This window comes from Ailuropoda melanoleuca, chromosome 7, assembly GCF_002007445.2.
Source record: "Ailuropoda melanoleuca isolate Jingjing chromosome 7, ASM200744v2, whole genome shotgun sequence".
NCBI lineage: Eukaryota > Metazoa > Chordata > Mammalia > Carnivora > Ursidae > Ailuropoda > Ailuropoda melanoleuca.
The window spans coordinates 61113097-61140507 of record NC_048224.1 but is presented as its reverse complement, the minus strand read 5'-3'; the positions used below and the strand labels follow the sequence as shown (position 1 = coordinate 61140507).

Here is a 27411-nt window from a genome sequence, read left to right as displayed (position 1 = left end):
TGGGAGGGAGGGAGGGAGGTAGGAGTCCAGCTGGTAGGAGGGAGGGCGTCAAAGGACTGGTGAGGTGGTGAGGGGTGGGATGAGCAGGGATGCAGCTGAGTGACTGGGGACCGTTAAGAAGGATGTCTGAGAGTCAAAATTGAGGTTGTCCACGTTGCTGTGATGTAAACCAGCCATCACTTCCACCTCTTGCAAATCTTCAGCTGAATTAACCTTTTTTAAGCAAGGTGACTATGAAATTATAAGCTCTCTGGGAATTCACAGAAATCTAGGAAAGTCATTGGACTTTTAATAGGGTATGGAATAGAGGTTTGAGCAATCTTATCTAGCAGGAAGATCTGAGCAGGTAGCTGGATTACCCAAGACTATTTAACGTGAGTGAACTTTATAGACATATAAACATGTCGTTCTTCCCTTGAAATTCACATATTTTTGAATAAGAAGATGGATATAGAGATGCAAATCATATATAAACAGTTGAAACTCTCCTTGAAAGTACCAAACCTCAGTGAGTATCTTTCATATTGTTTTCTGCCTTCTCTTTCTGCATTTTGATAAGTCCCTGCTGCAGCCATCTCCCAGGTGCAGCCAGAAGATGAAGAATATCCCAGTGTGCAACTGGGAGGCTTGGGAAGCAAGGTGGTCTTAATAATACATGTTCTTATCCCACCAGCCTGTAGAGGCAGAAAAAAGTTAATGAGAAATCAGGAGTCTGTTGAAGTAAATAAACAGAGTCTCAAAAATCATATTAGTACTTACTTCCAGGGTAGAGTCTGATGAAAAGTTTTCGCACCTCATCATACACCCAAATCAGAATGGCAAATGGCACAGCCACAAACCAATACTGAGGCCTGGAAGCAGAAGGGAGGACAATAAGTCTGAATGCATCCAAAGAAAGGGCCAAGTTCCTGCCAATGGGCAGAGGGCTTCTTGTTCATTTTCTCAGCTCTCCTGGAAAGAACATATCTATTGGGCCATACAACATAAGACCGGAAAGCTTCTTATTTAAACTGGACTGTGACTGGTAGAAGCAACATCTGCCTTTGAAGTGGCCTATTGGATGAAGGTAGAGATGGGATGGTGAGGTTTAGAAAACCCATTTCCTCTTCTGGGAAAACTAGCTGGTCAAAATCTCTGACTAATATAGAACTAATTTGGTTTTATCTCATTTGAAAGCCTGGAGGGGAATGAACCCATTGGAACCCTAATGTTTACTTAGGCTACGACCACTCAGAACAGGGCTGGTTTTTCCTGCCCACTGTTGAAGGGGAACTCACCGGAGCATCGTGAAACTCAGGGCTGTGACGCTTCCAAGCCCATAGGAGAGGGTTAACGCAATGATAATCTGTGAGGCAATCCCCACCCAGATGACTTTATTTCTAAAAGAAACATAAAAGCAAACAGATTCTGAATTCACATGGTCACAGGACCACACACCCAGTGGAGTCAAGGCCTCAGGTATTATAGGCCCAACCCTCATCATTCCTGCATCGAAGGCCCAGGGTTGAACTATGAAGTTGGATGTGGGCAGTACCTGAAGAGACCTTGCTGGAAGATGGAATTCCTCCTGGTTTTCCTGATGATTAGATCTGCTATTTGCTGGACCATGATGCCAACAAAGAAAGCTGTATAGCCTGTCCATTCTAAGTATTTCCTCTGGTACTGTGTCTGTCAACGGACAAAAAGGAGACCATGAAGCCCCAGAGGGAAATCTTCAGGAAGATTTTAATGTAGTTCTGTAAAGTTTTATTCTTTCCCCACCTCACCAAGATTGACCCTCACAAGAGGGTCACCTCCTTGTGTTTGGAAAGAAACTTTTTTTTCTTTACTTGGTTGAGTAGGGAAAGATGCTAACTTAATTGATTTGGCCCCACTGTGGGTATTGTTGGACTGGTTACTCTTCCATACCAATTGCAAAGCCAATGTAAGAAATTGAGCTTAAGGCATCTAATTCGAGAGAGGAGGCTGAGTTCTGGCAAAGGCCAAACCAATGTAACAAAGGGGCCCACAAGCCATATTAATTGAGAAAGCTTTCACCTTCTTTGACTCATAAGGCTGTCCAGGGAAATGCAAGTTCTGTATCAGTCTGGGCAAGACAGTGAGAGGAAGGAAGAAGCAGGACTTTGAAGGCAGAGCCTCCTTCCCTTACCCACTGCTGTCCATAGCTGTCTTCCAAGTCATTCACATTGCTATTTTCCCATTCCACCCGGATGTTAATGAGAATGCTGGGTTTAAAGCCCTCCTGTGCGTACACAGTGAAATAGACAACAAAAGCTCCCACAGCTTGCATAAGGCCTAAAAGCACAAAAGAGATAAGGGCAGAGGTTCTATAAATGACTTCAGAATTGTGCCTGTGCTCACTTTCCTTTTGGTTCCTCCTCCCATCCCAATCCTGCCCCACAAGGAAAAATAGTTTCTGACTGTGACTGGAATGAATTCTCGGGGTGGTCCCTTGTCTGACAGGTCAGCAATGCCTTCATCGTACCAATGTGCAGGTAAGAGTATATGGCAAGTTGCTGGTTCACCAGTCTGTCCTTCTTCTTGTGGCGAGGCTTCCTGTTCATAATGTCACTTTCAGCTTTCTCATAAGCCAAGGCAATGGAGGGGATCTAGAGGAAGAGACAGTCTGTGAGGTCTAGCCCTGAAACACTGTGCTGTACCAACAGAGTGATAATGGCAGTAGCATAGCTGGGGGGCCTCAGGGTGGGCAGTGGGGCTGGTAGACTGCAGTGGTGGTAGGGTTATGGAACTGGTCTATCCAGGGTGCAGGCAATGGGGGTTCATTATTTCTAGAGAATTTATTTATTTATTTATTTAGTTATTTAGTTTTAAAGATTTTACTTATTTGACAGAGAGAGCCAGCGAGAGAGAGAACACAAGCAGGGGGAGCAGGAGAGGAAGAAGCAGGCTCCCAGAGGAGGAGCCTGATGTGGGGCTCGATCCCAGAACGCCGGGATCAGGCCCTGAGCCGAAGGCAGATGCTCAATGACTGTGCCACCCAGACGCCCCTATTTCTAGAGAATTTAAAAACAGTTGGCTTTAAAAATCAATCTGCTTTTTTATTACCACCATGTGCTGGCAGTTCTAAAGATGCTAGCTATAAAATACTTTCCCCCTCTGGGGCGGATTTTTCCTACCATCCTCTCCTCCTTAGGCATGCTACTGGATCACACCTGTTCTCTCACAGATCCTCCCACCTGCAAGGCCTATTAAAGGTGAGATTGCTGGGCACCACCTCCCACCTCCAGTCTCTCCCAAAGTCTGAGCTGGGGCCAGAGAATCTGCATTGCTAACAAGTTCCCAGGTGACGCCTGGACCACACTGCACTGGAGAAGCACTGCAAGTGGAGAAAAAGAAGTGAATTGAAAGAGCCTGGAAAATGATCTGACTGTAAACCACGAGGACCCCAGCTCCCTTCTAAGGCAAAGATATCTTTAGTCTCTTTGCAATGTGTTGATTGCCTGGGTATTGTATAAAACAAGGGGATAGGAGGTGGCCATTTGCAGCATTCTCATTGTGAATTCAGCTTGCCCCCTGTTGCCTTTTCCCCCTTTGCCTATGTAAGCTGGAGCCATGTGGGTAACTGTCATGATACTTTCTTAAATGGATACATACCAGAAGAGGGGAGGGTTTAGGTGACATTACTGTAGGTCAATGTGAGGCCTGATCAGGAGTTAATACCTGCTACTTCTAATTGTATGTAGGTGAGGGGCTTCCAGATCACAGATTCTTTGACTTGACAAGAGGCAGTTGTGGGTTATCACATTGGCCATTGGGCCCCCAGTGTTACAGAGGCTATTTAGTGATAGCTCTATCTTCTCAAAAGGGAAAGGAGGCAGGTGAGCTGAAACCGACCAATGGCATATTTTGGGGAGAGGGTAAAGAACTCATATCTTGAAAAGTTATAGGAAGTGAAGTGGTTTTAACTTCCAAACATTTGACAGATCTCTCTAGTCCTTTGCTTTGAAGTGTGACTGGTGGACCAGCAGAATTGGCATGTTAGAAATGCAGAACTTCTGGCCCCATCACATTGAATTTTGAGGAGCACTAATTTAGTCCATTCTCCTTGCTCTTGACGGTAATGCCCCTTAAGTTTACATCATCTGGGGCAGTTATCAGATCCTGTTCCCTTTAGTACTACTTACTATGTCTGTGCCCAGGTCGATGAACAAGATAGTAATGGTCCCAATGGGTAGGGGAAGCCCAGCAATGATGTAGATCAGAAAGGGGCACAGCTCAGCAATGTTCTTGGTCAGGGTGTAAGCGATAGTCTTCTTTAGGTTGTCGAAGATCAGGCGACCTAGGCAAAGATGTTGCTCTTATAGGACTTGCTTTTGATCCCCCAGGTGACCCCTGTCTTGGTAAGACCACTTGAGACCTCACTCACCTTCCTCCACCCCTGTGACTATGGATGCAAAGTTGTCATCCAGCAAGATCATGTCAGCTGCATTTTTGGCTGCATCAGAACCTGCTATCCCCATGGCAATCCCAATATCTGCCTTTTTTAGAGCTGGAGAGTCGTTAACGCCATCCCCTGTCACGGCAACAACTGCATTCTATGGGGACACATTAGAAAACGGGAGTCATCAGATCTAAGGGGTCACAGGTAGGGCAAGATCAACATAGTCTGTCTTTTCTCTGGAGGATGTAGGGCCAACTGGAGCTGAAATGAAGGGCCTGTTTGGGGAAAAAGACAAAGCTGGGAAATCCCAGAAGTAAGACAACAAACTCCAAACAAGATGTGTTCCATAATTAAAACCATTGTGTGTGGCAGGCTAAAGCGGATCTTTTATATCTTGTGTCTTTACACTTTTTCTTCTATATCTTACATTTTCAAATCTTTCTATACGTACGCCTACCACAGGACCAAATGTTTCATTGTCAGAAAGCACTGCATGCAGGAAGATCTTTGAGATCTTTGAGATCTTTGAGGGTGGAAGGTCAGCTCCCTGAGACGGTAGAAATGTAAGGTGATGAAGATGGGCAAAGAATTGTCTCTTGAGAGGTTTAAAAAGTGTCATAGCCCTGATCTGGGATCCAGATCTCAGCCCTGCATTTCCCCATAGGACAATGACAGACCTGGAAGGTTCTCTGGGAGCTGCTGTCCACCCACCTGCCTTTGACAGCCCTCCACGATGATCAGCTTCTGCTGGGGGGACGTCCGGGCAAAGACGATCTCTGAGTAGTTGGTTAAGAGCTCATCCAGCTGTTCTGGACTCATGTCCTTCAGCTCCATGCCAGTCACCACTGCAGCTTTAGCATCCCTAGAAGGGCCAGAAGGAACTGAGTGAGGCCAAAGGTTGGATCTTAGGCGGAAACACTGTTCTGGGCAGGAAGTGGGCTGAAACCTCTTTGACTTTACCTGGAACCCAATATCCTTGACACTAATACTCTAGTGGGATGATAGGGGTTTTAAGTTCTGGGGACACTTAGGTCTCCATTTCAAGATAGTAAACTGAAGTGAAATAGTAAGGCATTTTCTGATATCATACAATAGGAATAAGGCAAGTAGCCTTTTGCTTGTGGGAATGGGTAGGAACACCTGTGGGGCAACGTTTTAAGGGGTAAAAGGAGGGTAAAAAAACTTTCTGTTCATATGTTTTGGGTCCTAAAATTCAGCTTATGCCAAAACACATGGGTAACAATTCTTTGTTGTTGCTTATTTCAGATTTATAGTGTCTACTGTGCGATGAGCCATGTAGGGAGAAATACTGAGGCCCTCTTTGAGGGAAACTGTTATCTGCTGCTGATGAAAGTAAGGTTCTAAAAACTATTAATTATGCAGATCTGACTGTGTTGTTCCCTGCTAAGACATTTCAGAGGCTTTCCACTCTGCTTAGAGCTGACCCCAGCGTGCCTAACCTGGTCTGTAAGGCCCGCTGCAGCTGCTGCTGTTGAGCTTCACCTCCCCTTTGGCTCCCCCCTGCAGTCCGTGGGACTCCCAGCCCTGAGCCCTCCACACCCTCATCACACTCAGGCATTCACAGGTCTTTCGCCATTGCCAGGAATGGGCATCTCTCACCTCACTTTCCCTTGGCTAACACTTCACATTTTAGCTTTCAAATCTTAGCTTATACATTCTACTCATAAAACGTTGCACGCCTTTTTCTTCACATGTTTGTTTTGAGCTTTTTTAGGTTTGTGTTTTCCTGCTGGTGCTAAATACTGGAATCCTAGCACTTGACTCAAACTATAGCTGTTCCTATGTTCTGGTAAAAAAATATAAACATAAGATAAGAAGAAAAGGGTTTGTCCTTTCTCCCCACAGCTGCAAAAGTTCAGTTATTGTAGACTGCTGAAAACATTAACAAATTTATCTATCTCATCTCCTATTCAGTTGAGGTGAGTTGCATGGATATGTGTAATCCTATTATTTTTGGCATTAAGGAGGGCACATGATGTGATGAGCACTGAGTGTTATATACAACTAATGAATCACTGAACATTATTTCAAAAACTAATATGTTGGCTAATTGAATTTAAATAAATAAACAAATAAAACAAATTAAGAAAAGCTCCAAAAAGTTTTTGTCATGTATGTTGTTTACACAAAGGAGTGTTGGATTACTCTTAGACTTCAGATATTGTTGTTGTGCCCAGAGGCTATAATTCTGTGTGGTAGTCTTAACCGGTAATTTGTTGCCCTGGTGATAATTTATTAACTGACAGCTCTGTATTCTCATAGGTATAAATGCTTGGGTAAACTAGAAGAGGTTCATTGGTCTCTCCCTTTTCCCTCCATATTCATGAAATTATAATAAAGCCAATAACATTTATTTTTACACTAAGACTTTGGGTCTTTGATCATTTAAATTGTCAACAGTCCAGGTGACTCTGGACTCCTCCCACTGCTTGAACTCTTGTCCTCTGTGTGTCCTTCACTGTACTTGTCTCATCACAATTAGCTTTTATTTTTCTGTCCCTCTGCCTGGTTGGAAAGCTCCCCAAGGGCAGGGATAGCGTCTGATCTGTTTGCTACTACAGTTCTAGTGTCCAGGACAGTGCCTGGTATATTGTTGGCACTCAACAATTAATTGTTAAGGGGCACTGAGGTGGCTTAGCTGGTTAAGCATCTGCCTTCAGCTCAGGTCATGATCCCAGAGCCCTGGAAAGCCCACCTTGGGCTTCCTGCTCAGCAGGGAGCCTCCTTCTTTCTGTCCCTCTGCTTGTGCTCACTTTCATTCTCTCAAATAAATAAATAAATAAATAAAATCTTAAAAATAACAGCCAACAAGAAAAAAACAACTGTTGAAAAAATTAATGCATGAGTGAATGAATGGGTGAATGGACTAAAGGACAGACATGATTATAAGAATTAGGAGAGAGAAGGAAAAACTGAGTCTTTCCTCAGGAAGCCTTCATTCTATTTACTACCAAATAAAAAAGAAAAGTGTATGTTCACATAGCTACACATTATGAAGCAACTGAATAAATACTCAAAATAAGCACTAAAGGAGTGCACCAAACACAAAGAGTTCTTAATTTTCCTGATTATACAACTGGATCAATGGCAAGTCATTTCATATAAATTTTGTTTCAGTTTTTCTCACTCTGAAAACTGAAGTTTTCAGATCTACTCCATTGGGTTTTTAAATTTCATATAAGGAATATATCACAGGTAATTTTCATGTACCAACACAGCCTAGCATTACCCTGAGGGAGTGTTTGGCAAAAAGGGGATTTGCTCCAAATAGCACAAATAGCTCTTTAGAGCCAATAAGGATAAGGACTTGGATAAGAACTTTAGTTTGTGCTACATTGGTTCTATGCTTACCGCTTGTTAACTTGCTCCACAGCAATGTGGAGGCGTTTTGCAATGTCTTCCACTGTCTCACTGTTGGCTGAAATGATACCCACACTCTTGGCAATAGCTTTGGCTGTGATTGGATGATCACCTGTAACCATAATAACCTAGAACACAAACAATGAGAAAGGCATGTGGACAATGAGAAACTCGGCTGGCCAGACAGTATCACCTACTCTACCATGACCTGGTAGAATGCGATTAGTGATTATGGTGGTTTGCCCTTTTGGGCAGTTCTTGATCTTTAGATCAAAGACAAAACTGTCTCTGAAAAACACACTGATCTCATTGGATCTATCCTTGCTTCTCAGCTTCTTATATTTCCTTCTCTGATATTAAAAGAGGCCCTTTCCCTTGGATGTTACCTTATTTGTGAAAGGGCTAGTGGATGTGTACTTGAGACAGCCTCATGTTGCTTCAACAGTCTTGATATTAACATGGTAATGGAAGTAATATTTTGGCTTTGATAATATGAAGGCAAATGGATTTTGGAGGCTGAAGCTTAAGATTAAGTAATAAAACCTTTTATTGTCTGTCATAGTCTAGGGCAAGATAAAGCCAGTTCATGGTATTCTCATGCAGTTACTATTGTGGTTTGTTCCATGTAGACACAACATTTTGCGTTTACTGGGACAGTTACTAGAATCTTAGTATAGTGAAGGTAGAGATAAAAAGGGGCTGAGGGATTATGATATTTATTTGAGACTTAAATACTATCTCCTATGACAAACATTCTTAGACAACATAAATGGAGGACTTCTTAAGTCAGGAAAATAACTCCCACCTTGATCCCTGCACTCCGACATTTAGTGACGGCATCAGGTACAGTGGAGCGAGGGGGATCAATCATTGATAAGAGCCCCACAAAACAGAGGTTAGATGTGGGAAAGTTCATGGTGTCTACATCAAATGTATAAGTTTCTGGAAACTTGTCTGCTGGCAGGTAGAGATGGCAGAAACCTGGAATGTACATGAATTTGGGAGTCAATGAGAAATAACAAAAGAAAAGGAGGAACATTTTCACATACTCCTTTACTAATACTTGAGACTATACCAGAATCGTTTCGTTCTTTTAATTCCAAAATGCATGCTGTAATTAGGAAGGACACATTTCATCCAGAAGTAATTTACTGTGTCCCCGCTAGATTTTCTGGTATGTTCTAGGGATACAGAAACCAAGAGGGGGTGGCCTTTGCTTCTGAAGATGTCTCAGTTTCGTGTGGAGACAGAGACATAAAGAGGTAAAGCATAAAAAAGCATAGTGAGTGTTATAGAATAGAGCCACCTGGGGAATCAGGAAAGACTTCCCCAAGGAGTCACATGTGAGTTGACTCTTGAGAGAGGAGTTAGAAGTTTTCCAGGGATGAGGGAGGGTTAGGGATGGGAAGGCCATGTGAGGCAGATAAAACAGCATGTGCTACTGCATAAACTGGTTAAAGAATTTGGGGCACCAGGGGAACGGTATGAAGCCTGGTCTTTAATCAAGGTAAGTGTGAGAGGAAGGCCACTAGGAATGGAGAACCTTTTGTTACTCAGAAAGTATCTCTTCCTCACAGGTTGAGGTAGAAGGGATTCCTGGGTCTGGTTGGACTCCTAAGATCATGTGACTTTTCATCAGCTTTTATATCAAATTTATTCTCAGCATGCCCCACTGCCTTACACATTTCAGTAAACCACTGAGAGAGTCTGAGAGGTCAAACACAAGGTTCCTAGAACGATTCTTGTCAGATGGGTATCAATCCTGCATTGAAAACACTACCTGGTGCTGTGGGCTATTTAGGCATGCTTAAAGCATTATCACCTCATTTAATTATTTCATTTGCTTTACAAGCTCGAATATCTTTTAGAAACACACATTCCACAGATTCCATCTCTATTGGCAAGAACTTTTATGACGTTTAATGAGCCTTATCATCAACTGTGAACTTCTGTTACCTTGAATTCATATTCTGTAGTTCACAGGTGCCTTTCTGTCAACCCAGATTCTCGTGAGAGAACATAACCTGTGATACCACTTAAGTTACCACAATTAAGCTCCTATCAGTGGCTGTATTTCTATGGTTCCTTCCACCACTGACAACCCCTGTCTCTATTCCTGGCAATATTTTCTCCCTAATAAGCAAGTGAGAAATTTGACATTATTTTAAACTTATTTTTTTCTTCTAGCTAGTTGCTAAGTCTTACCAGTTCTGCCTCCATAAAGTCTCTTGTGTCTGACCCCTCCATCATATTCCTAGTGCCTTGGATCAAATTCCCACCCTCTTTTACCTGAATGAGGGCAGTCACCTCCTCCTGAGACCCATGCCTTTCCTCTCCCTGCTGCTGCCAAGAATTAAACTCTGTAATTCTGATTGGTTCACTCACCACAAAGCCTTTTGTGGCTCCCTCTGACTGTGGGATGAAACCCCAGTTCCTCATCCACATAAGGCACTCCATATCATGCCCTCCAATCTATCTTTCCTGCCCATTTCCTAGGACTACTGCATCTCATCTACCTGCAACACTCCACACAGACTGGCTCACTCATAAGTGTGCACACACCCCATCCATTTCTAACTCTGTGCTTTGGCCTATGCTCTTACCTCTACTTCAAATATTTTTCCTCACCTCCCTTCAGGAATTGTTGTGCAAGACCCAGTTTAAAATGTAATTCCTTCCATAAAATCTTCCCAGATTTTCTTTATCTGGAAGCCACCCCACCCTACTGAGTACTACCATATAATATTCTTGTATGTTTGTTTATCTTATGCTTCTTTCTATGATTCATGTGGCTGCCATAGCTACTCAGCTTGATAATAAGCCCATCTTCTCTTGTGCCCTGACCTGGCACAGAGCCTCACACCCAACAGGTGACAGGTAAGGGTTCTGCCCCCAAGAGCTCACCCAGTACGCGTTCCCCCAGGCCTCCCAACTCCATGTATGCTGTGTGGAAGGCCTCAGCTGTGTTCTTGTCCAGAGGCTGCTCCTGGCCGTTGACCATGATGGTGCTGCACTTCTCTAAGATCCTCTCAGGGGCCCCTTTCATCACCATGAGGAAGCGCTTGTCATTGGGGTCATCCATTTTGTGTATGGAGAGCTGGGAAGGAAGAAATTGAGCATGTTACGTATTCCCTGCCATTGGATAATGACACCATCTTTACTCATAAGGGCCTGAACTGGACGGATCTCTTAGTTAGCAACACGGCAAGAAGATTAAAGACATCCGTTTCTCTCATTGGGCTACTTATCCTTGACATAAAAAGGAGTGTTCACTAAAGGCATGTTCTATCCTTTTTATTTTGTCGTCAAACAATATGCAGAGATCTAGACCATGTCCAGCTCAGAGTGGCACCCTGAATTTGTATCCAAAGTGAGTAGATCTTATCTTTCAAACAGAAACTAGTTGCTTTAGGGAGGCCAGATGTGGTTGTTGCTCTGTGAAGTCTCGTGTATTGAATTTCCTGGGGTTCCCATGGGGGTTAGGAGACCATGAGCCACCTCTTCTTGCTTTTTGTCTCTACCTCCCTATCAGGGGGAGCAGCCTTTGGGTCCCAAGTTATTCTGAGCTCAGGCAGGCATGAGGGAACTCCAAATCAATCCGGTTTTACTGCCTGGAGGTGAAAGAAAATGGTAGGGATGGAGGAAGTGGACACTCTCACGTACAGGCTTTCAGGACAGTTAAGTAACACAGTTTTAATATTGACATCCTCTCACCTACTGGTTCTACTTCCAGATTCATTCTAAAAAGGTAATCAGAAAAAATCTGAAAAAAAAGAAACTTATATAAAATGGCTAAGTCTTATGGAAGCCGTTGTTATATACCAGGTACTCTTCTAAGTCTTTGAAAGGAATTTCAGGAAGCTGGAGTGTTTGAAAGAGAATGAGTAAGACGTTAAATAAACAAACAAACTAAATCTACCATTTTGGGTCTATCAGTTGATTCTAAATCAGTAGTTCTTAGCCTTCTGGATAGCAGAGAGGAGCACAATAAAAAATAAAAAAGTAGAGGGCAAACATAGTGTTTTCTTTTTTTTTTAATGGCCAAGTAAACACATTTTAAAAAAACCCCAACTAACTAACCAAAACCAAACCTAAACCTCCCATCTATTATCACTATCATTTTCTCAAAGATAGGATATTTTAACATTTAAAAAGTAGAAAAAATAAACACTTCTAAGTGCTTCACATATTGACTCATTTAATTCTCGAAACTACCCTAAGGCTGTGGGTACTATTTCACCTTTTACAAGGAAGGAAACTGAGGCACAGAGAGGTTGACTGGCATGAGCAAGGTCACGCCCTAATAGGTGGCTGAGCTAGGATTGGAATTCAGGCTAGTAAGCTCCAGAGTCCCTGCCTTAATCAGGAAGCATATAAAGGATAATCTTTTAAATTAAATACATTCATCCTTACATAAAACTTTATAAAATACTGTCCTAATTTTCCAGTTTGCCACAACCTACTGGAAATATTTTTATGGGCCAGTCTCAATTTGGGGATTTGCTATTCTAAAATCAATAACATACAGACTTTCCACTTTGTTTCCTTTGGTTGAACGATACCCCAGAGACCTTCCAAGGTCGTAACATCGAAGACTCTTTTTTGAGTGTTGTTCATGTGTAGATAGAAAATGGCACTAAGAGCCTCCAAAGAGGCTCTCTGACCTCTTCTGCAGGAACCCACACAGGTCCTCCTATTTAGTCCCAACTCTGGATAGCCTACTTTCCCTTTCAACATTTAGTACATGAGGCCTCATGGAACCTGCTTTTTCTCATTTCTCACATGATGAGGAAAATAGAGTAGATGGGGCCCCAGCATAATTTTGAGTCTTGTTCCTGATTAGAAGACCATTTGATCTACTCCTCAAGAGCACAGACTCCCTGGGTCTGTTTGAATCCTGGCTCTGGTCCTTATTAGCTGTGCAATAATGCTCTGTACCTCAGTTTCCTCATTCCCTCCCTTGTAGAGTTGAGAGAATTGAGTTATTCAATACATGTAGAAATTAGCATATAATAACTATCATTACTATTGTTATTTTAGGATCGTTACTCATTCTATTTTCACTTCTGTTTTGAATAAGAGATCTGATTAACTGGCTTTAATATTTTACTTCATACATTTTTTAGTTGTCTATTTGGTTAACTGCAATTCTTCATTGGCTTGTTATCCACAAAGATGTTTGCAACACAGTTATTTCCCAATCCTAAATGCCATTCAAACAAAACGTGTGGGTAAACACCAGAAACTTTTACACAAACATGGTTATCTTATTTATATACTTTCCTGTTATGCAAAGAGCAAGTCACAAGGCCCTGCTCTCAGCTCTGGAGTCTATAGGAAGTCTCACCTGCAGCAGTCAACTGGGCTACAAACTATCATTTTTCCCACCCTGAGGAGGATGGAGCTAGCTGACCATTGGCCAGCCTGGAATGGGGGAAGATAGATAGGCAATGATGGCCATTTTCTTCCTGAGCAATGCGTAGAAAAGAGGTCCCTGTCAACTGCATATGGGGCAGAACTGGAAAGCAACGTGGCTGGTAACAGTCATCTGAGAGGCTATTCATTGGTCTTCACAAAGGGCAAGGTTTACTCACAAGCTCAAGCTAAACTGTTCTGCTTCTGTATTGTGGTAGACGAAGCATGGCTTTGGGAGTTGAAAATATATGTGAAAATTGGTTGTGCACTTAGATGCTTGGAAACTCTGGTCACATCAACATTTCCTAAGGGCCTGTTTCCTCACCTAGAAATTGAGAATAATTAGTCCTACCTCAGGCTTATAGTAAGGATTAAATGAGAGAATGTATGTAAAGTGCCAGATACAGATTAGGGAATAGTAAATATTAATTCTCCTCATTCACCCACTTTTCATTTATCCTTTAGGATGTGGCTTTTGCCCCTCACTCATGCAAAAGTTACCTGGTGGGGATGGAGGTGGCATGTGTGGGGGTGGGGAGGGGGGTGTAATGTAGATCGGTCATTCATGGGAACAGCAGGCACTGACAAGATCATCACTGTTGTTTTTTTCTCTACCTACCTGGCAAAAGAAAGAGGTCGGCAAGGGAAACCTGTTCTCGGCTTAGCAGATGCCCAGGCCCTGCATCCCTGATGGCTATTTTTGAAGTCAAATATCATTCAAAATACATACTAACCAAAGGACACTTACAGGTAGAAATGCCATTCTTGTGATAACAAAGATTCAGTTGTGAGGGAAAACTCACCTGAAATTTGTTGGTCGAGTTAAAAGGGATTTCAGCTACTTTGTGGTTTCTTTTTCTAATTTCCATCACATCACCCAAAATGACCTCTGAGAACTTCAAAAGAGCAGTTTCTGAGGCATCTCCAACCACAACTCTCTGAGAATCAAGAGATAACAAATATTTGTAGCACATAATCTGTTTTTTTTGTGATTATTTTCAATGAGCCAGCAGACGGCCTGACTAAGCTCAGTATCTAGCAAACGACTGCGCTACAACAAGCCATTGACCAAACCATGGTGGAGGTGTTAAACTGAATGGTGCTGCTTACTGGCATTAGGGAAATTCAAAACAGAGCTCTATGAGATCTGGGGGGTTGCATGAAAAAACCAGCTAAGAGCTAGTCTTGAAAGATGGGTGGGTAACCAACAAAGGAACAGAAGAAAGCCTTCTGGAAATCAGAATGCCATGAATGACGGCATGAAGTGGAAGAGTTCCATTGTAAGTGCTGGATGTACAGGTGGATATACAGGATACAGAGAGATACAGAGGGCCCTGAAAGGCAGGCAAGATCCAAAACTCGAGCAGCAGAAAACAGATGCATGGAAAGTTTTTGAGCAAAGTTAGGTGAAGCAGTTCATCTAATGAAGTATTTAAGGAAAACTACCGGTATGCAAGAAAGACTGGGGGGAGGGAAAAACTGGAATCATGAAGGCCAATCAAGAGGTTGGTATAATTAGATGTAAGATATTGGCAATAACAGAATAGTAAAATTATATATTTTTGAAGCAAGAATAATAGGACTTGGTGATTCACTAGATATGAGGAACGAAGAAAGTTAAAGATGACTTCCGAAAGTTTTGGACTGGATGGTAAGTTAAAATGGTTATGTCATAGAAAAATAGAAAAGGGACAAGATAATGATTCAGAGCCAGGTTGGGTACAGGTGGAAGGTGGTAAGCATAATTTGTTGAGAGTCTAACATGTGGGAACACACAGGTAATTGGAGATAAACATGGAGTTTGGGTGAAAAAATCAGAATTGGAAATAAGAATTTGAAAGATGGACAGAAAAGTGATGGGCCAAGAAGAGAATCGATGAGCTGTCTGACAAAGAAAGAAAACCAACCAAAAAAAAGTATTAGAAAGAGAAAGAGTCAATGAAGGAAATAGAGGGCAAATAGAAAAGCCAGGAGAAGATAGATTTGGTGACTCACTCAGAAGGAGAGGAGGGGGAAGAGGAGAGAGGAAGGGGTGGAGGAAGGGGGAGAAAGAAGAGGTTTGTTTTTGTATATTTCAACCTTCCAGGGCCCCTTAGCACTGCATCGGCTGCCAAGAGGAATATGTTCTAAGGTCAATCCTTCTATTTCCTTCCAAATATATTTTAAACTTCAGTGAATGGCATTTCTGTAATAAAGAAACTTTGATTATATTTACTTAGCTTGTAAAGGAAAGTAACTTAAAGGTACATTCATTTTCAGGAATGAGACAGAATTTTCAATAGACCTAAATCAATGTTCTGAGGACTTTAAGACATCTCTGTGATTTCTCAAAGCAAGTTAGGGTGAAGAAAATTTTCTGCAGGTCTTGCGAGTCAGACTTGCCCTTACTAGAACAAACTTTACTCAGTGGGAGAGATTTAAATCAAACACCAAGTCAGAACAGAGAAAGTGACTTCAAACTGGCTGTGATTTAAGACCGAGTGGTACTGAAGCTTTACCTTCATGATGGGGACACTTTCTTGTCCTGGTCTGAACTCAGCTCTGTTACACAGTGTTATTATCTTTGATAAGGAGGCCCAGGTTCCAGAGCTTTGATCAAAGACTTGGTCTGGAAAACAGAACAGTAGATGCTGTGGGTGCTGGACCTAATATCAATACTATTCAACCAATTCTCTGAGACTGCACACCAATGCTGCCATGTTCTGCTCAGCTCCCTCTGCTCGAGTTCACAGCTTTGGGCCACACTGAATGTTCCAGAAAACCTACTTGAATGGTCTTCACTGGTGTCAGCTATGAAGATCTGATTGTCGAACCACAGATGGGCCACAGTCATCCTGTTCTGGGTCAGAGTCCCAGTCTTGTCTGAGCAAATGATAGAGGTGGAGCCGAGGGTCTCCACTGCTTCTAGGTTCTTCACCAGGCAGTTCTTTTTGGCCATCCGTTTAGCTGTTAGTGATAGAGTCACCTAGACAGGAGAAAGAGAGAAAGAGAGGAAGAAGCTCTGAGAAAAACCATTACTTTGAACTCAGGCTCCATAACATAGAAGCAGTTGGAGCTGAGCGGTTTCAGGACAGAGGTATAGTTAAAGACGCCGCAAAGCTGACCCAGCGGCTGATAAACCACATAAAGCCCTATGTATATGCCATAATCCTTTTATTAAACGTAGGAGGTAAACAATGTGCCTAAATTCCTCAGTTGTAGAAGTTGCCAAGTATTTTTTCTTTTTAAGAAATGTGAAAATGTAGAGAATGCATCAGCCTTCCTAAAAACCTGTAAGTGGTGGTTTGCGTCTTTCTTATCCAGATCTTTTTTTTTTTTTGTCTTATCTAGCTCTTAAGGAGAAGGATAATATGCAATTTGCAGATAGGGCTCCTAAAAATGAAAATATAAAGTTTTCTAGGACAGTGTTAAAAATGTTAACAATACCACAATTACATTTGTCTCTCTAAGAAACAATCTATTCAGGATGTCACATGGTATCTCCTGACAGGGAGGGAGTGTCGCTCTGAAGATGGAGGAGACTCGCAGTATATAGTGGGACCACACTGAGCACAGCAGAATGTCATGCGTTAACAGGGTCAGGGGACAGCCCACCGAGCAGTAAGGACTCACAGTGACAGTGGCCAGGAGACCCTCAGGCACATTGGCCACAATGATGCCAATGAGGAAGATGATGGAGTCCAGGACCTCATACTTCAGGGACACTGCGATGATGAAGAAAAGGATGCCGATGGAGACGGCCACTCCTGCCACTATATGAACAAAGTGCTGGATCTCAATGGCAATGGGTGTCTTCTCATTTCCGACTCCTGAAGCCAGTGAGGCGATCTGACCAATGATGGTGCGGTCACCCGTGTTGATGACCATGCCAGTCGCTGTGCCTACAGGTGAAGTAGACATTTTATTCTGGGGATCCTTAGCTATGATGCGACCACAGCCTGCTTATAGTCCTTTCTTTGCTGGTTTACATGATCAATCAGCACACAACATTACAAAGTTCTCTGGGCTTTTCAGTTCCATGTTTTATCCTTGAAAAACTTTGTAGCAAGGGATGGTAAAGAGACAACAGCATAAAACCTGAGGGGGAGAGGTGATATGGGTGGGGCATGCAGTTGTGGGAACCAGCTGGACTTACCTTCCAGACAGGTTGTAGAATAGAAGCCAATGTTCTTTGTTTCCAGGGGACTGTCATGGGTAAACTCAGAGGAACGGGGCTGGGGTTCAGATTCTCCAGTGAGAGATGAGTTATCCACCTAGAAGAAATTTTGAAAGAAGTTTAAAACTAGGCGTCTTGTTCCCTGCCCCAGTCACACTGAGATCTATAAAGACAACAGAATGGCAGCTAGTAGTCAGCGTGATCTTTGGAGTGCCCCATGACGCTTACCTTACAGCCCTGAACAGACAACAACCTGACATCTGCAGGGATCCGGTCTCCTCCTCTAATCTCCACTATGTCCCCCACCACCAGCTGCTCTGCAGGGATTGTCTTCTTCTCTGAATCTCGAATAACAAGAGCTTGCTACAAAAGAAAACAGTGACAGGTGCCTCAGATCCTGGAATGATGCCAACTCTCCTCCATCTGCATCTCCCCACATCTCTGAAACGGAGGCACTGGAGGGCATAGCTGTCGGAATGGCAAAAATGCAACAAAATACTTTTACTTGGGTTCTGAAGACACTAACAGCTATCTTTTCTTGAGAAGGAACTCTTAGAGATATTTTTGGAACCAGGAAACACTACTGTGGAAAGATACAGCAACTGACAGCCCCAAGCATGACAGAGAAAGGGACGATTAAGGATGAATGATCTTGGGGCGCCTGGGTGGCTCAGTCCTTAAGCGTCTGCCTTCGGCTCAGGGCGTGATCCTGGCATTCTGGGATCGAGCCCCGCGTCAGGCTCCTCTGCTGGGAGCCCGCTTCTTCCTCTCCCACTCCCCCCTGTGTGTTTTCCCTCTCTCGCTGGCTGTCTGTCTCTGTCAAATAAATAAATAAAAATCTTTTAAAAAAAAAAAGGATGAATGATCTTGGCTAGGATGTCCAGAAGAACCCTGATGGCTGAGCCAAAGGGTTTAATACTCTTGCTCAGATCAGGAAGAGTTTAATGGAGTGGGAGGCAGATCTCCCACTTCTTAGCATGGACTATTTCATCCAGAACCTTCCCCAGCTGGCAGCTCTGTGGGCCAGGAGCAGTGTGATGTGGTCTCCCTAGAGTACTCCTAACATGGGGTCCTGTGGGAAGACAGGAGCAGTGGGCCTCCCTCACTGAGAGCAGTTTGGGGCCACTGGCAAAAAGACTCCAAAATGGGAGCAAAAATGGTCACAGATAAAGAATTGCAGGGTGACCTCCTTGGCTATCAGGGAACATTCCCGAACTTCTACAACTCACTCTTGGAAGCACCTGAATTACTTGTGTTTGAACAGTTCTCCAAAGCTCAAGAGCAGTAATAGAAGGTATGCGATGACTGATGTTTCTGTCCTATTTCGCTCTTGACTAAGCATTTTCCTGTATCTTACTTCCCTGATTATCTCAAAACTGTGTGTGGAAATGGGGCTTCAGAAGGATTGCCTAAGACTTCTCAGACAGTAAACAGTGGAGCACAGACCCTCTGCCTCACAGGCCCCACTCTCCTCCTTATCTGATGCTTCCTCATCTGAAGTCATATGGAGACCAGAGAGGGATGGCTGCCACTCACCTGTGGGATCATCTTATTGAAGGTGGCCATGATATTGGTGCTTTTTGCCTCTTGGTAGTAAGCAAAGATCCCTGTTAAAATAACGACCAAAGCAAGCACACAGCTCAAGTATACCTGGGTAAGAAGAAGAAGCATCAATCAGAAGAAAGGCATCAGGAATGAGCCAGGTCCTAGGACTAGAGCTCTCCATGGGAAGGTGAGAGACATGGCAGTGGTATTCTGGTGTCATTTACAGGTCACAAAATTTACCCATTTAAAGTGTATAATTCAATGATTTTTGATGAATTTATACAATTTTGCAACACCACAATCCAGTTTTAGGACATTTCCATCATCCCAATAAGACCACTACTGCCCAGTGGCAGTCATTTCCCACTCCCGTCCCCAGCCCTGGCCACCTCTGATCTGCTTTCTGTCTCTAGGGTGTGCCTGTTCTGGACATTTCATATCGATGGAATCATACAGTCGGTGGGTTTTTGCATCTAGTTTCTTTCTCTTAGCATCATGCTGGCCAGTTCAGTTTTCTGGTTTTGGTACTGTTATCAGCAGGCATAGATGCTCCCCATGTTAGAGGGACACAATTAGCTTTGAGGACAGAGAACCTTAAAGTATTTCACATGTACATAGATCTCCCCCCCCACCTTAGGAACTTATAGTGTGTCTCTCTCTCTCTCTCTTTAAAATTCATGCTCATCGTGCCTTTGAGACATCAGGAAGTCAGCTATAATTTGTATTTTACAGATGGCAAAATTACTGATTTTCCCAAACCTGCACAGTGATTGATCAGTGTAGACTCCTGATTGCAGCCCACTGCTCTGCCCACTAATGGCCTTACTTTATGGTTGTTTTCCCATTACTAGTTTAGCAAACCCTGGAAGGAGAGTCCTTACATTGTCTAGGGATGAGGATGTATTCATGGAGTACTGGATCCCATATGCAATACAGCACAGGACAGCTCCTATCCACAGAAGAAGGGAGAACCCCCCCACCATCTGCTTGAGGAACTTGATGATCTCCGGTGTTTCCTTGGGAGGAGTAAGGGCATTGGGCCCATTATGAGCCAGGAGCTCAGCAGCTTGGGTGCTGGAGAGACCCTGAAAAAGCCAGACAAAAACAAATAGGAATTAGACATTTTTCTTCCTTCAGATTGGATGTCATTTTTCTGCAGGTTGTGGGTAGAAGTTACCATGCCCAAGAAGGGCCTGGGAAAAGTGGATGATGCCTCACCCTCCCCAACTCTCATTTTTTAAAAAAGAATATTTAATATTAATGCTTAATATAAGCCAGCAATATGCCCTGTTCATTTGCTTATTTACTCTTCAAAATAACCCTCTGAAGAAGGTGCAATTATTATCCTCATTTTACAGATGTGGAATTTGAGGCACATGGAGGTTAAATCATCCAGCTAGTAAACGGGACCAGGCAACCTGGCTCCAGAGCCACTACATTACATTCTGCTAAATCATTTTAGTTTCTTCGAGATTTATTCAGAGATAGGAGTAACCTGACTGACGAGGATTTGGAATACAAAAACTAATCACCAAGGTTAAGGGCAATGGGGTAACTATCCAGAAAATATTCTCTATCCTGGAACTTCTACATATTGCACTGGCTAATTTTTCATCCTTAAGTCTGGTGTCTTTCTGCTTTTCTCTATATCCACCCCAGGTTCTAAGTTCTTGCTCATCTTAAGAGTTATAAATTCTGCCAAACCCTGAAGCCCACATGTGTGGTCACTTCTTGCCAGAAGCCCTCCTTGGTAAGCATTCCTTCCACATGTTGTACAAAGGCCCCTCCAGTCCCCTTGAAATCCTGTATTGTGACTCATAAGGTTTTTTTCCTCATGAACTATCCTTTATGGAGAAAGTCTTGTCATCACTTTTTCTTCCTAGTCATGTTGTAAGCTACTTAAAGGGACAGCTTAAACTCTATCCTTGGGGCACCTGGGTGGCTTACTTGGTTAAACTTCCTACTCTTGTTTTCAGCTCAGGTCATGATCTCAGGGTTTTGAGATTGACCCCATGTTGGGCTCCATGCTCAGTGCCAAGTCAGCTTAAGATCCTTTCCCTCTGCCCCTCCCCCCACTCATGCGTGCTTTTTCTCTAAAATAAGTAAAATAAATCTTTAATTAAAAAAAAAAAGACTCTGGGGTGCCTGGGTGGCTTAGTCGGTTAAGCACCTGTGCTTGGCTCAGGTCATGATCCCAGGGTCCTGGGATCAAGTCCTGCAATGGGCTCCTTACTCAGTGGGGAGCCTGTTTCTCCCTCTGCCTGCCACTCCCCTTGCTTGTGCTCTCTCTCTGAAAAATAAATAAATAAAACCTTTTTTAAAAAAAAAGACTCTATCCTTGTTGATGTTTGTGTCCTTTACAGGGTGTCCTGCTTGTTCTGTAATAGAGGCTCAAATATTTGCTGAATAACTGGATTTGAAGTCATTGACTTGTAGTCACAATAAAATTTATCACCGTCTCCTTCCTACTGTTTTCTCTAATCTCTCAGCCCCATGTCCTGCCATGGCCCTACTGACCCCCTGACCAAATCTCCTCCTCCTCCTGCTTCTCTACCTTGGTAACTGGCATCAGGGAATTGTTCAAATACTCCAGTGAAACAAAATCCAACCAATTATGTCTCTGAAACATCTCTGGAATTTGTCCCCATTCCCTTACCATTCTACTGCTACTGCTTTGTTTCAGTTCCTCGTTTTATATTCCTGGGTTATTGTCACATTGTTCTAGACCCTTCCATCTCCCACTTAAAAAAAAAAGTCCATCTACCTACCTACCTGTATCCGTATATATCTTCCACCAGAATTACCTTTTGAAAGTCAATCTTATTTAAATCATTTCCCTGTTTAGAAATTGTGTATAACTAATATAGTCCTTATTCCTTAGTTTAATATGGAAGTGCTTGATGGTTTCACCCAAATTACCTCTCCTCAGTCTCATTTTCTATCCCTTCTCTCCCCTTTCCACACACATTAACTCCCAGAATCCCCAGACCACTTTCCAAACATACTCTGTCCTCTCCAGCCTCCTGGGTACTCTGCTAACTTAAACCCAAATTCTCCTATGTCCTGAATCAGACAGTGCACCATCCAGGGAGCCCATTCTGGTTCCTCTGGTCAGAACCTGTCGCTCACTCAGCATACCATTTAGACCTCTCTTTGCCATCTAAGTTGAACAAACTGGATGTTATGATACTCTCTTATATACCTACCTCTCCTGCTGAACTGCTTACTCCTTAAGAGCAGGGATCACCTGTCCCTCTTTGGCCCTCTCACTGCTAGTCTTGCGTGTTGCACATAGTAGGTCTTTTTGTTAACCTGAACAGATGTATCCAAATCTTCTGATGTCAAGACACCAAAACTTTTGAAATTTAATTTGAGTTTGAATTCATACAAGGAAACAGTCCTTCTATGGTGGGGGAATTTGCCACATGCCTGAGAGCACACCAGTGTGTCCTGGAGTCATTGTTCCTTCTCAGAGGAAGAGGCGGATGAGGAGGGTTGTTAAGGCTATCACTCTGGATGGTTGCTTTTTAACACTGGTTTTCCCCATTCTTTGATAAGACCATTATACTTCCTGGACATAGCAATTAAAAGCAAACTCTGACCATGACCATAAGGAAGTGTCCGAACCTTTCTGGGGATACTACAGCTTTCCTGCAGTTACAATCAAAAGAAATGTTTACAGCCAGGCATCCAACTCAGCAGAAGGGCTTGACTCTGGGCCTTGGTTCAGACACACCAGCTTTTGAGGTTAACCAGCCCTCTTTCACATGCTGGGCATGTGGGTGACTGGCATTCTCAAAGATGCTGCTTCATCCTAAAGAGGCCATCTACTTTTCCATACACCATAAGAACAGAACTTTGTACAGTCCTTTACATAGTCCCAGGGTTTCTCTTCCCAATCCCCAATCCCTTGATGACTTACTGTAATGATGTTTGTACCATATTTCTTTTCCAGTTCCTTAATGCTGAGTTTGTGGTCATCCTGAAGTCCATGAAAGGAAGAAGAGAGTGCATTAATAATTCCAAAATACTCAAACCCTAAGCTTTGACCAGTCCACGAAAACAGAGAAGCACTGATGATAGGAGGGGCCAGGGCATGAGGGAGAGAACAAGAAAACCCTCTGTGCCAGGTGGTTATTGCATCTAAGGAAGAGAGGGTCTTGCTACAGGAGAGGCTTGCTCTTCTGATTCACCAGCCAGGGGATTTTCTGGCCATCCCTTGAGTTCAGACTTAATTTGTCATTTACCACATATTAGCTGTCTTTGGTTTTTATGAACAAAGCAATGCACTTCATCTCAATCTGATCTCCAGCACATGCAAGTTCTAGCATATCTGTCTGCTTTCTGGGTACTAGTGATCTAGATACTTAATTCAGACCTGAGTTCTGGGATTAGTTGAGGGTGATGAGCAATACCAAACCAGACCAGACCCATCTGACAATTCTTTACCCATGGAGCCCTCATTGGGAAGGTAGTCTCTGGCAGAGAGAAGCAAGCCTTTGCTTAATCAAGTACTTGAGACTTGGGGAGCTCACTTGTTAGAGAAGCCCTGCAAATCTAAAACTGCCAAATAAATACCAATATGATCCACACTTGCCAATTTTGTTATAGAATCATTAGACTAAAGCAGAGTTTCTCAACGTTGGCATTATTGACATTTGGGCCAATAACTCTTTGTTGGGGGGGGGCTCCTACCCACTAGTACCCTCCCTGAAGTTGTGATAACCAGAAATGTCTCCAGACCTCACTAAATGTCGCATGGGAGGCAAATTACTTCTATCCTGACCCTTGAGAGCTATTGGACTACAGGATTAGAAGACTCTTTCTGTCTCGGAAAACCCAGGGGTAAGTAAGTCTTCTTTATCCCACCTAGAAAACCTAACACCAGGGGTGCCTGGGTGGCACAGCGGTTAAGCGTCTGCCTTCGGCTCAGGGCGTGATCCTGGCGTTATGGGATCGAGCCCCACATCAGGCTCTTCCACTATGAGCCTGCTTCTTCCTCTCCCACTCCCCCTGCTTGTGTTCCCTCTCTCGCTGGCTGTCTCTATCTCTGTCAAATTAATAAATAAAAAATCTTAAAAAAAAAAAAAAAACCTAACACCCAGGATTCTTCAAGCTCTGATCATCTGAAATGAAGATTTATACTGTGATGGGTATTAGAATCATCTCTTCTTAAGTATATGCAAAAAAAAAGTTACCTGTTGTGTTAAGAAATTAGATTTTCCAATTAAAAGTTATTTTGTCCTCTCCTCAGCCAGATTCTGCTTTATTCATTTAGTCACTCTACCAATATTGATTGAAAGATATTGCTAGGGATTCAAAGGATTAAGACACAGTTCTGTGCACAGTGGCTAAATTCTGGGCAGATACAAATAACAGGTGATTAGAGCCACTGTTTGCATGGATGGACCTCAGACTTGAAGGCACCTGGACGGTGAGGCAGAATGAGGCAGAATATTTTTCCTTCTCTAGCCCTGGCTTTGGCGACGAGAGCATGGAGGAAGGGCAGGAGGCATGGTTGGCGCTTGTGGCGCGCTCTGCTGGCCAGCACTAGAATAGCTCAGGGCCCCACCCTGTGGCTCAGGCTTTGGTCATTATCAGCCTGTTTACTCAGCGGCCAGGGATACTTCCAAGGATACCTTCTTGTCAAGGTTCTAATGTGCCAGAGGGCATCCCAGTATGCAGTCACAAATTAAATTATAGGATTCTCATGAGAATGTTGGGAAAGAAAAAGAAAAGGTGTTCCTCTCTCAGCCAGGAAGCAGGGGAACCCTAGGTAACACTATGAAAATTATCTTTCTGTATTATACGTCTTCATAAAATGCTCAAAGAAGCATTGTTCATAATACAGGCATATGATAGAATGGATATAAATTCATGTTATAAGTAGCAATTTCAAGGAAGACTAGATATGTCTTCAATCCTAAATGTAGGAGAGACATAGGAAATAAGAATGACTATTATCTGGTGCTGTGATAAGTCTTTCTCCTGCTTTATTTCATTTAACCTTAACAACTCCAACAGGTAGGCACTGTTTTTAATTCCTATTTTTCGAAATAGGAACTGAATGCCAATCAAACTGGGATCTGAATTCAGGTCAGTCCAATTTCAGGGCTGTGTTCTAAAATGTCTGTCAGAACATAACACGGGGAAATGCCTAGTGGTGTGCTGCTAAATGTTTAACAAGTCTCCAGGAAAAATAAATAAACTCTGATTTGTAGCATTTACCGATTTCTCACTATAGCCAAATTCCAAGCTGCTAACCCAATATCAGTCAACTGGCCAAATCCCTGAATATTTAAGAATGGGCTCTCTAGCCCACAAGAACTCACACCACTTACAGTCTACTCCAACAATAACAGTTTTAAAGTCTGCAATGAACTACAGGGACAATCCCGTAAAACTTCAAGCTTGGTGTAGAAGTTTCCCCCCTGATATTCCTGAAACATAACCTGTCACATTTCAGTTCTGAGGTGGATCTTGCCCATGGTGGCCAGCTTTAGTAACTCCAAAGTTCTTCTCTAACAGGAATAATATTATGCTTCCATAAATTACAAAATTACTATAATTTAATTATAAATTGCATAAATCACAAAATATTCTTACTCTTTTCTCACTTTCCCCCCTCACCCATGCAAATTGTTTATTTTTCACTTTACAGAAAGAAAATGGAGGTTCACTGAAGCTAGGTAGTTTGCTCCCAGTTACCAATCACTGAAGGGCAACTTAATTGAGCCTAAGGTCCTCTGAATCCAAGCCTGATATTCTTACCAGTGAAATTATTCTTTCTCATGAGGCATACCTAGCCAGAAACCTAGTAAGGTTTAGTGGTTTTGTTTTCCTCCTGCATGGTTCCAGCTCCAATAGTTTTACCTTACCAGCTAAAAACTGGCAGTTGGTTACCCTTAATGAAGAAGCTAGGAAGGAGAGAGGTCTGGACTGTGCCTGTGGGGACTGCAATCAGAGGCTCTTCCCTCAGTGTTCTATCTGGGAGTGCCTACAAGCAGAATGCAGGAATCCTGCAGAAGTCCTGACCCCTGGGCAGATATTATCACACCACTTATTTTAAACAAGGAAACAAATCACAGGGGGATTTTCAAATCCTTGGGACTGATCTTTCTTTTGTTAAGAGGTAGGTTACAGGGGCAAGTTCTCAAGGGGGAGGGGCAGCACTCAGTGGACCCATTCGGCTTAAGGACCAAATCAACTGACCAGATCCAGTTCTTTGGTAAGCTCCTCCTTATGGTGATTCTTTCTGGGTTCGAAGCAGTTCTTCAGGCCTCTGTACTTCTCCTTGCCACTCCCCTTGTCTGTTTGTTGGATGTCTTTTGTGCCACTGAGCTCCACAGAGTAAATTTGCAGTGTTTTCTGAAAGGAAAGCACAGGTACAATATTGGTCCAAGATGCGTTTTCTGAAGAGGTGTGGAGCGCTGCTCTCTGTGGGTCAGGGACCTACAGGGAAGGGAGCTCCTGCCCCCTCATTGTCTCCTCTAGAGAGAGTAAGGCGCACAATGTGGAGAGGTTCTCTCTCGCCCATCTTCAAAGAGCAACTCCCAGGCCCTTTCTCTCCTTTCTTCTCCTCCAGTGTAGAGGGAAGGATGGATGGCACAGCCCTGCTGGCATCTCCTCGGGGTGACCCCACCCTGGGGTTGGGGAAGGTGGGAAGTTACTTCCTCCAATTCGAGACAAGACCCCTCCAAGCCCCAGGGTCTCCCTAGTACCTTACTCCCCACAGGACACACAGGCGTGTGTCCCGCTTCTTGGGTGGGGCTTGCCCATTGAATCTCAGTCCCAGACAGAGCGGGCTTTACAGACCACAGCGCCCCCCTATACCCCCCAGCCCGGCGCCCCCCGCCACATCGGAGTCGGCCTAGGACCCCTAGGGCCCCTTCCTACAGCTTTTGGATTCGGGTCTACACCCCAGCTAGCTGCGGGGAGGGAAAGGAGCCGTGCAGAGGTCAGGAGCGTAGAATAAAGACGGCCAGTCCTTCCTCTTTCCCCTCGCCTTCCACCCGCTCTGCACTGGTCCAGGGCCGGCGCCGGACGCCTGCACGCACCTTGGTCATGGCGTGGATGGTGGCGCCGCCGGCAGGCGGGCTCGGGGTCCGGGCTGTGGCGGTGGCCGCGGGCGCAAGGCGGGGGTCCCGTCGGACGGCGGTGGCGAGAGGCGGCGGCGCGAACCCCAAGCGCACCTCCAGCGGCCGTGCGCCAGCCGCTGACCCGGGGAGGCGGTGCCCGCCTTAAATGCCGCCTGCCCCGCCCACGTACCTACCTGCGAGCAGGTTACCCGGCCTCGGGACGCCCCGGGAGGCGGGAATCCCGTAGGCGCGGACCCGGGAGCGGAAGTCCGCGGAGGGCCTCCATCCAGGGAGGAGGGCGCGGCGCGGGCCCCGGCCGGGAACTTGGGGTCCCCAAGGCCAGCGCCGTCGAACCACCGCAGCCCGCCTCTGGGAGAGCCCCCCGACGACCGCACGCCCTCATCCCAGCTTTGGTGGGATGCTCACCCGCTTTG

At 44.0% G+C, this 27411-nt stretch overlaps 1 protein-coding gene across 1 annotated transcript; it reads right to left on the bottom strand.

Annotated features, from left to right (window-relative positions):
• Positions 1 to 267: 267 nt before the first annotated feature.
• Positions 268 to 27101, bottom strand: ATP12A (ATPase H+/K+ transporting non-gastric alpha2 subunit). The gene is made up of 23 exons (XM_034664929.1): positions 26957 to 27101; positions 26112 to 26267; positions 22822 to 22881; positions 19781 to 19984; positions 18891 to 19004; positions 17583 to 17717; positions 17334 to 17451; positions 16811 to 17079; positions 15965 to 16163; positions 15697 to 15806; positions 14002 to 14136; positions 10688 to 10880; positions 8589 to 8764; positions 7775 to 7911; positions 5114 to 5264; positions 4388 to 4556; positions 4146 to 4300; positions 2486 to 2609; positions 2150 to 2295; positions 1535 to 1668; positions 1278 to 1379; positions 760 to 851; positions 268 to 674 (listed from the first exon to the last, which is right to left on the bottom strand). Exons 1-23 carry the CDS (start codon positions 26963 to 26965, stop codon positions 646 to 648), a joined length of 3117 nt encoding a protein of 1038 aa, XP_034520820.1. The 5' UTR covers positions 26966 to 27101; the 3' UTR covers positions 268 to 645.
• Positions 27102 to 27411: the final 310 nt, after the last annotated feature.

Bases quoted from the DNA above. Each gene is read 5' to 3' on its own strand.
- ATP12A (XM_034664929.1), bottom strand. The intron at 5,265-7,774 runs GTAAGCATAGAA...TGGCCCTTCTAG, and splicing joins GTGGAGCAAGTTAACAAGCG to GGATGCTAAAGCTGCAGTGG. The intron at 2,296-2,485 runs GTACGATGAAGG...TTGTGCTTTTAG, and splicing joins ATACTCTTACCTGCACATTG to GCCTTATGCAAGCTGTGGGA.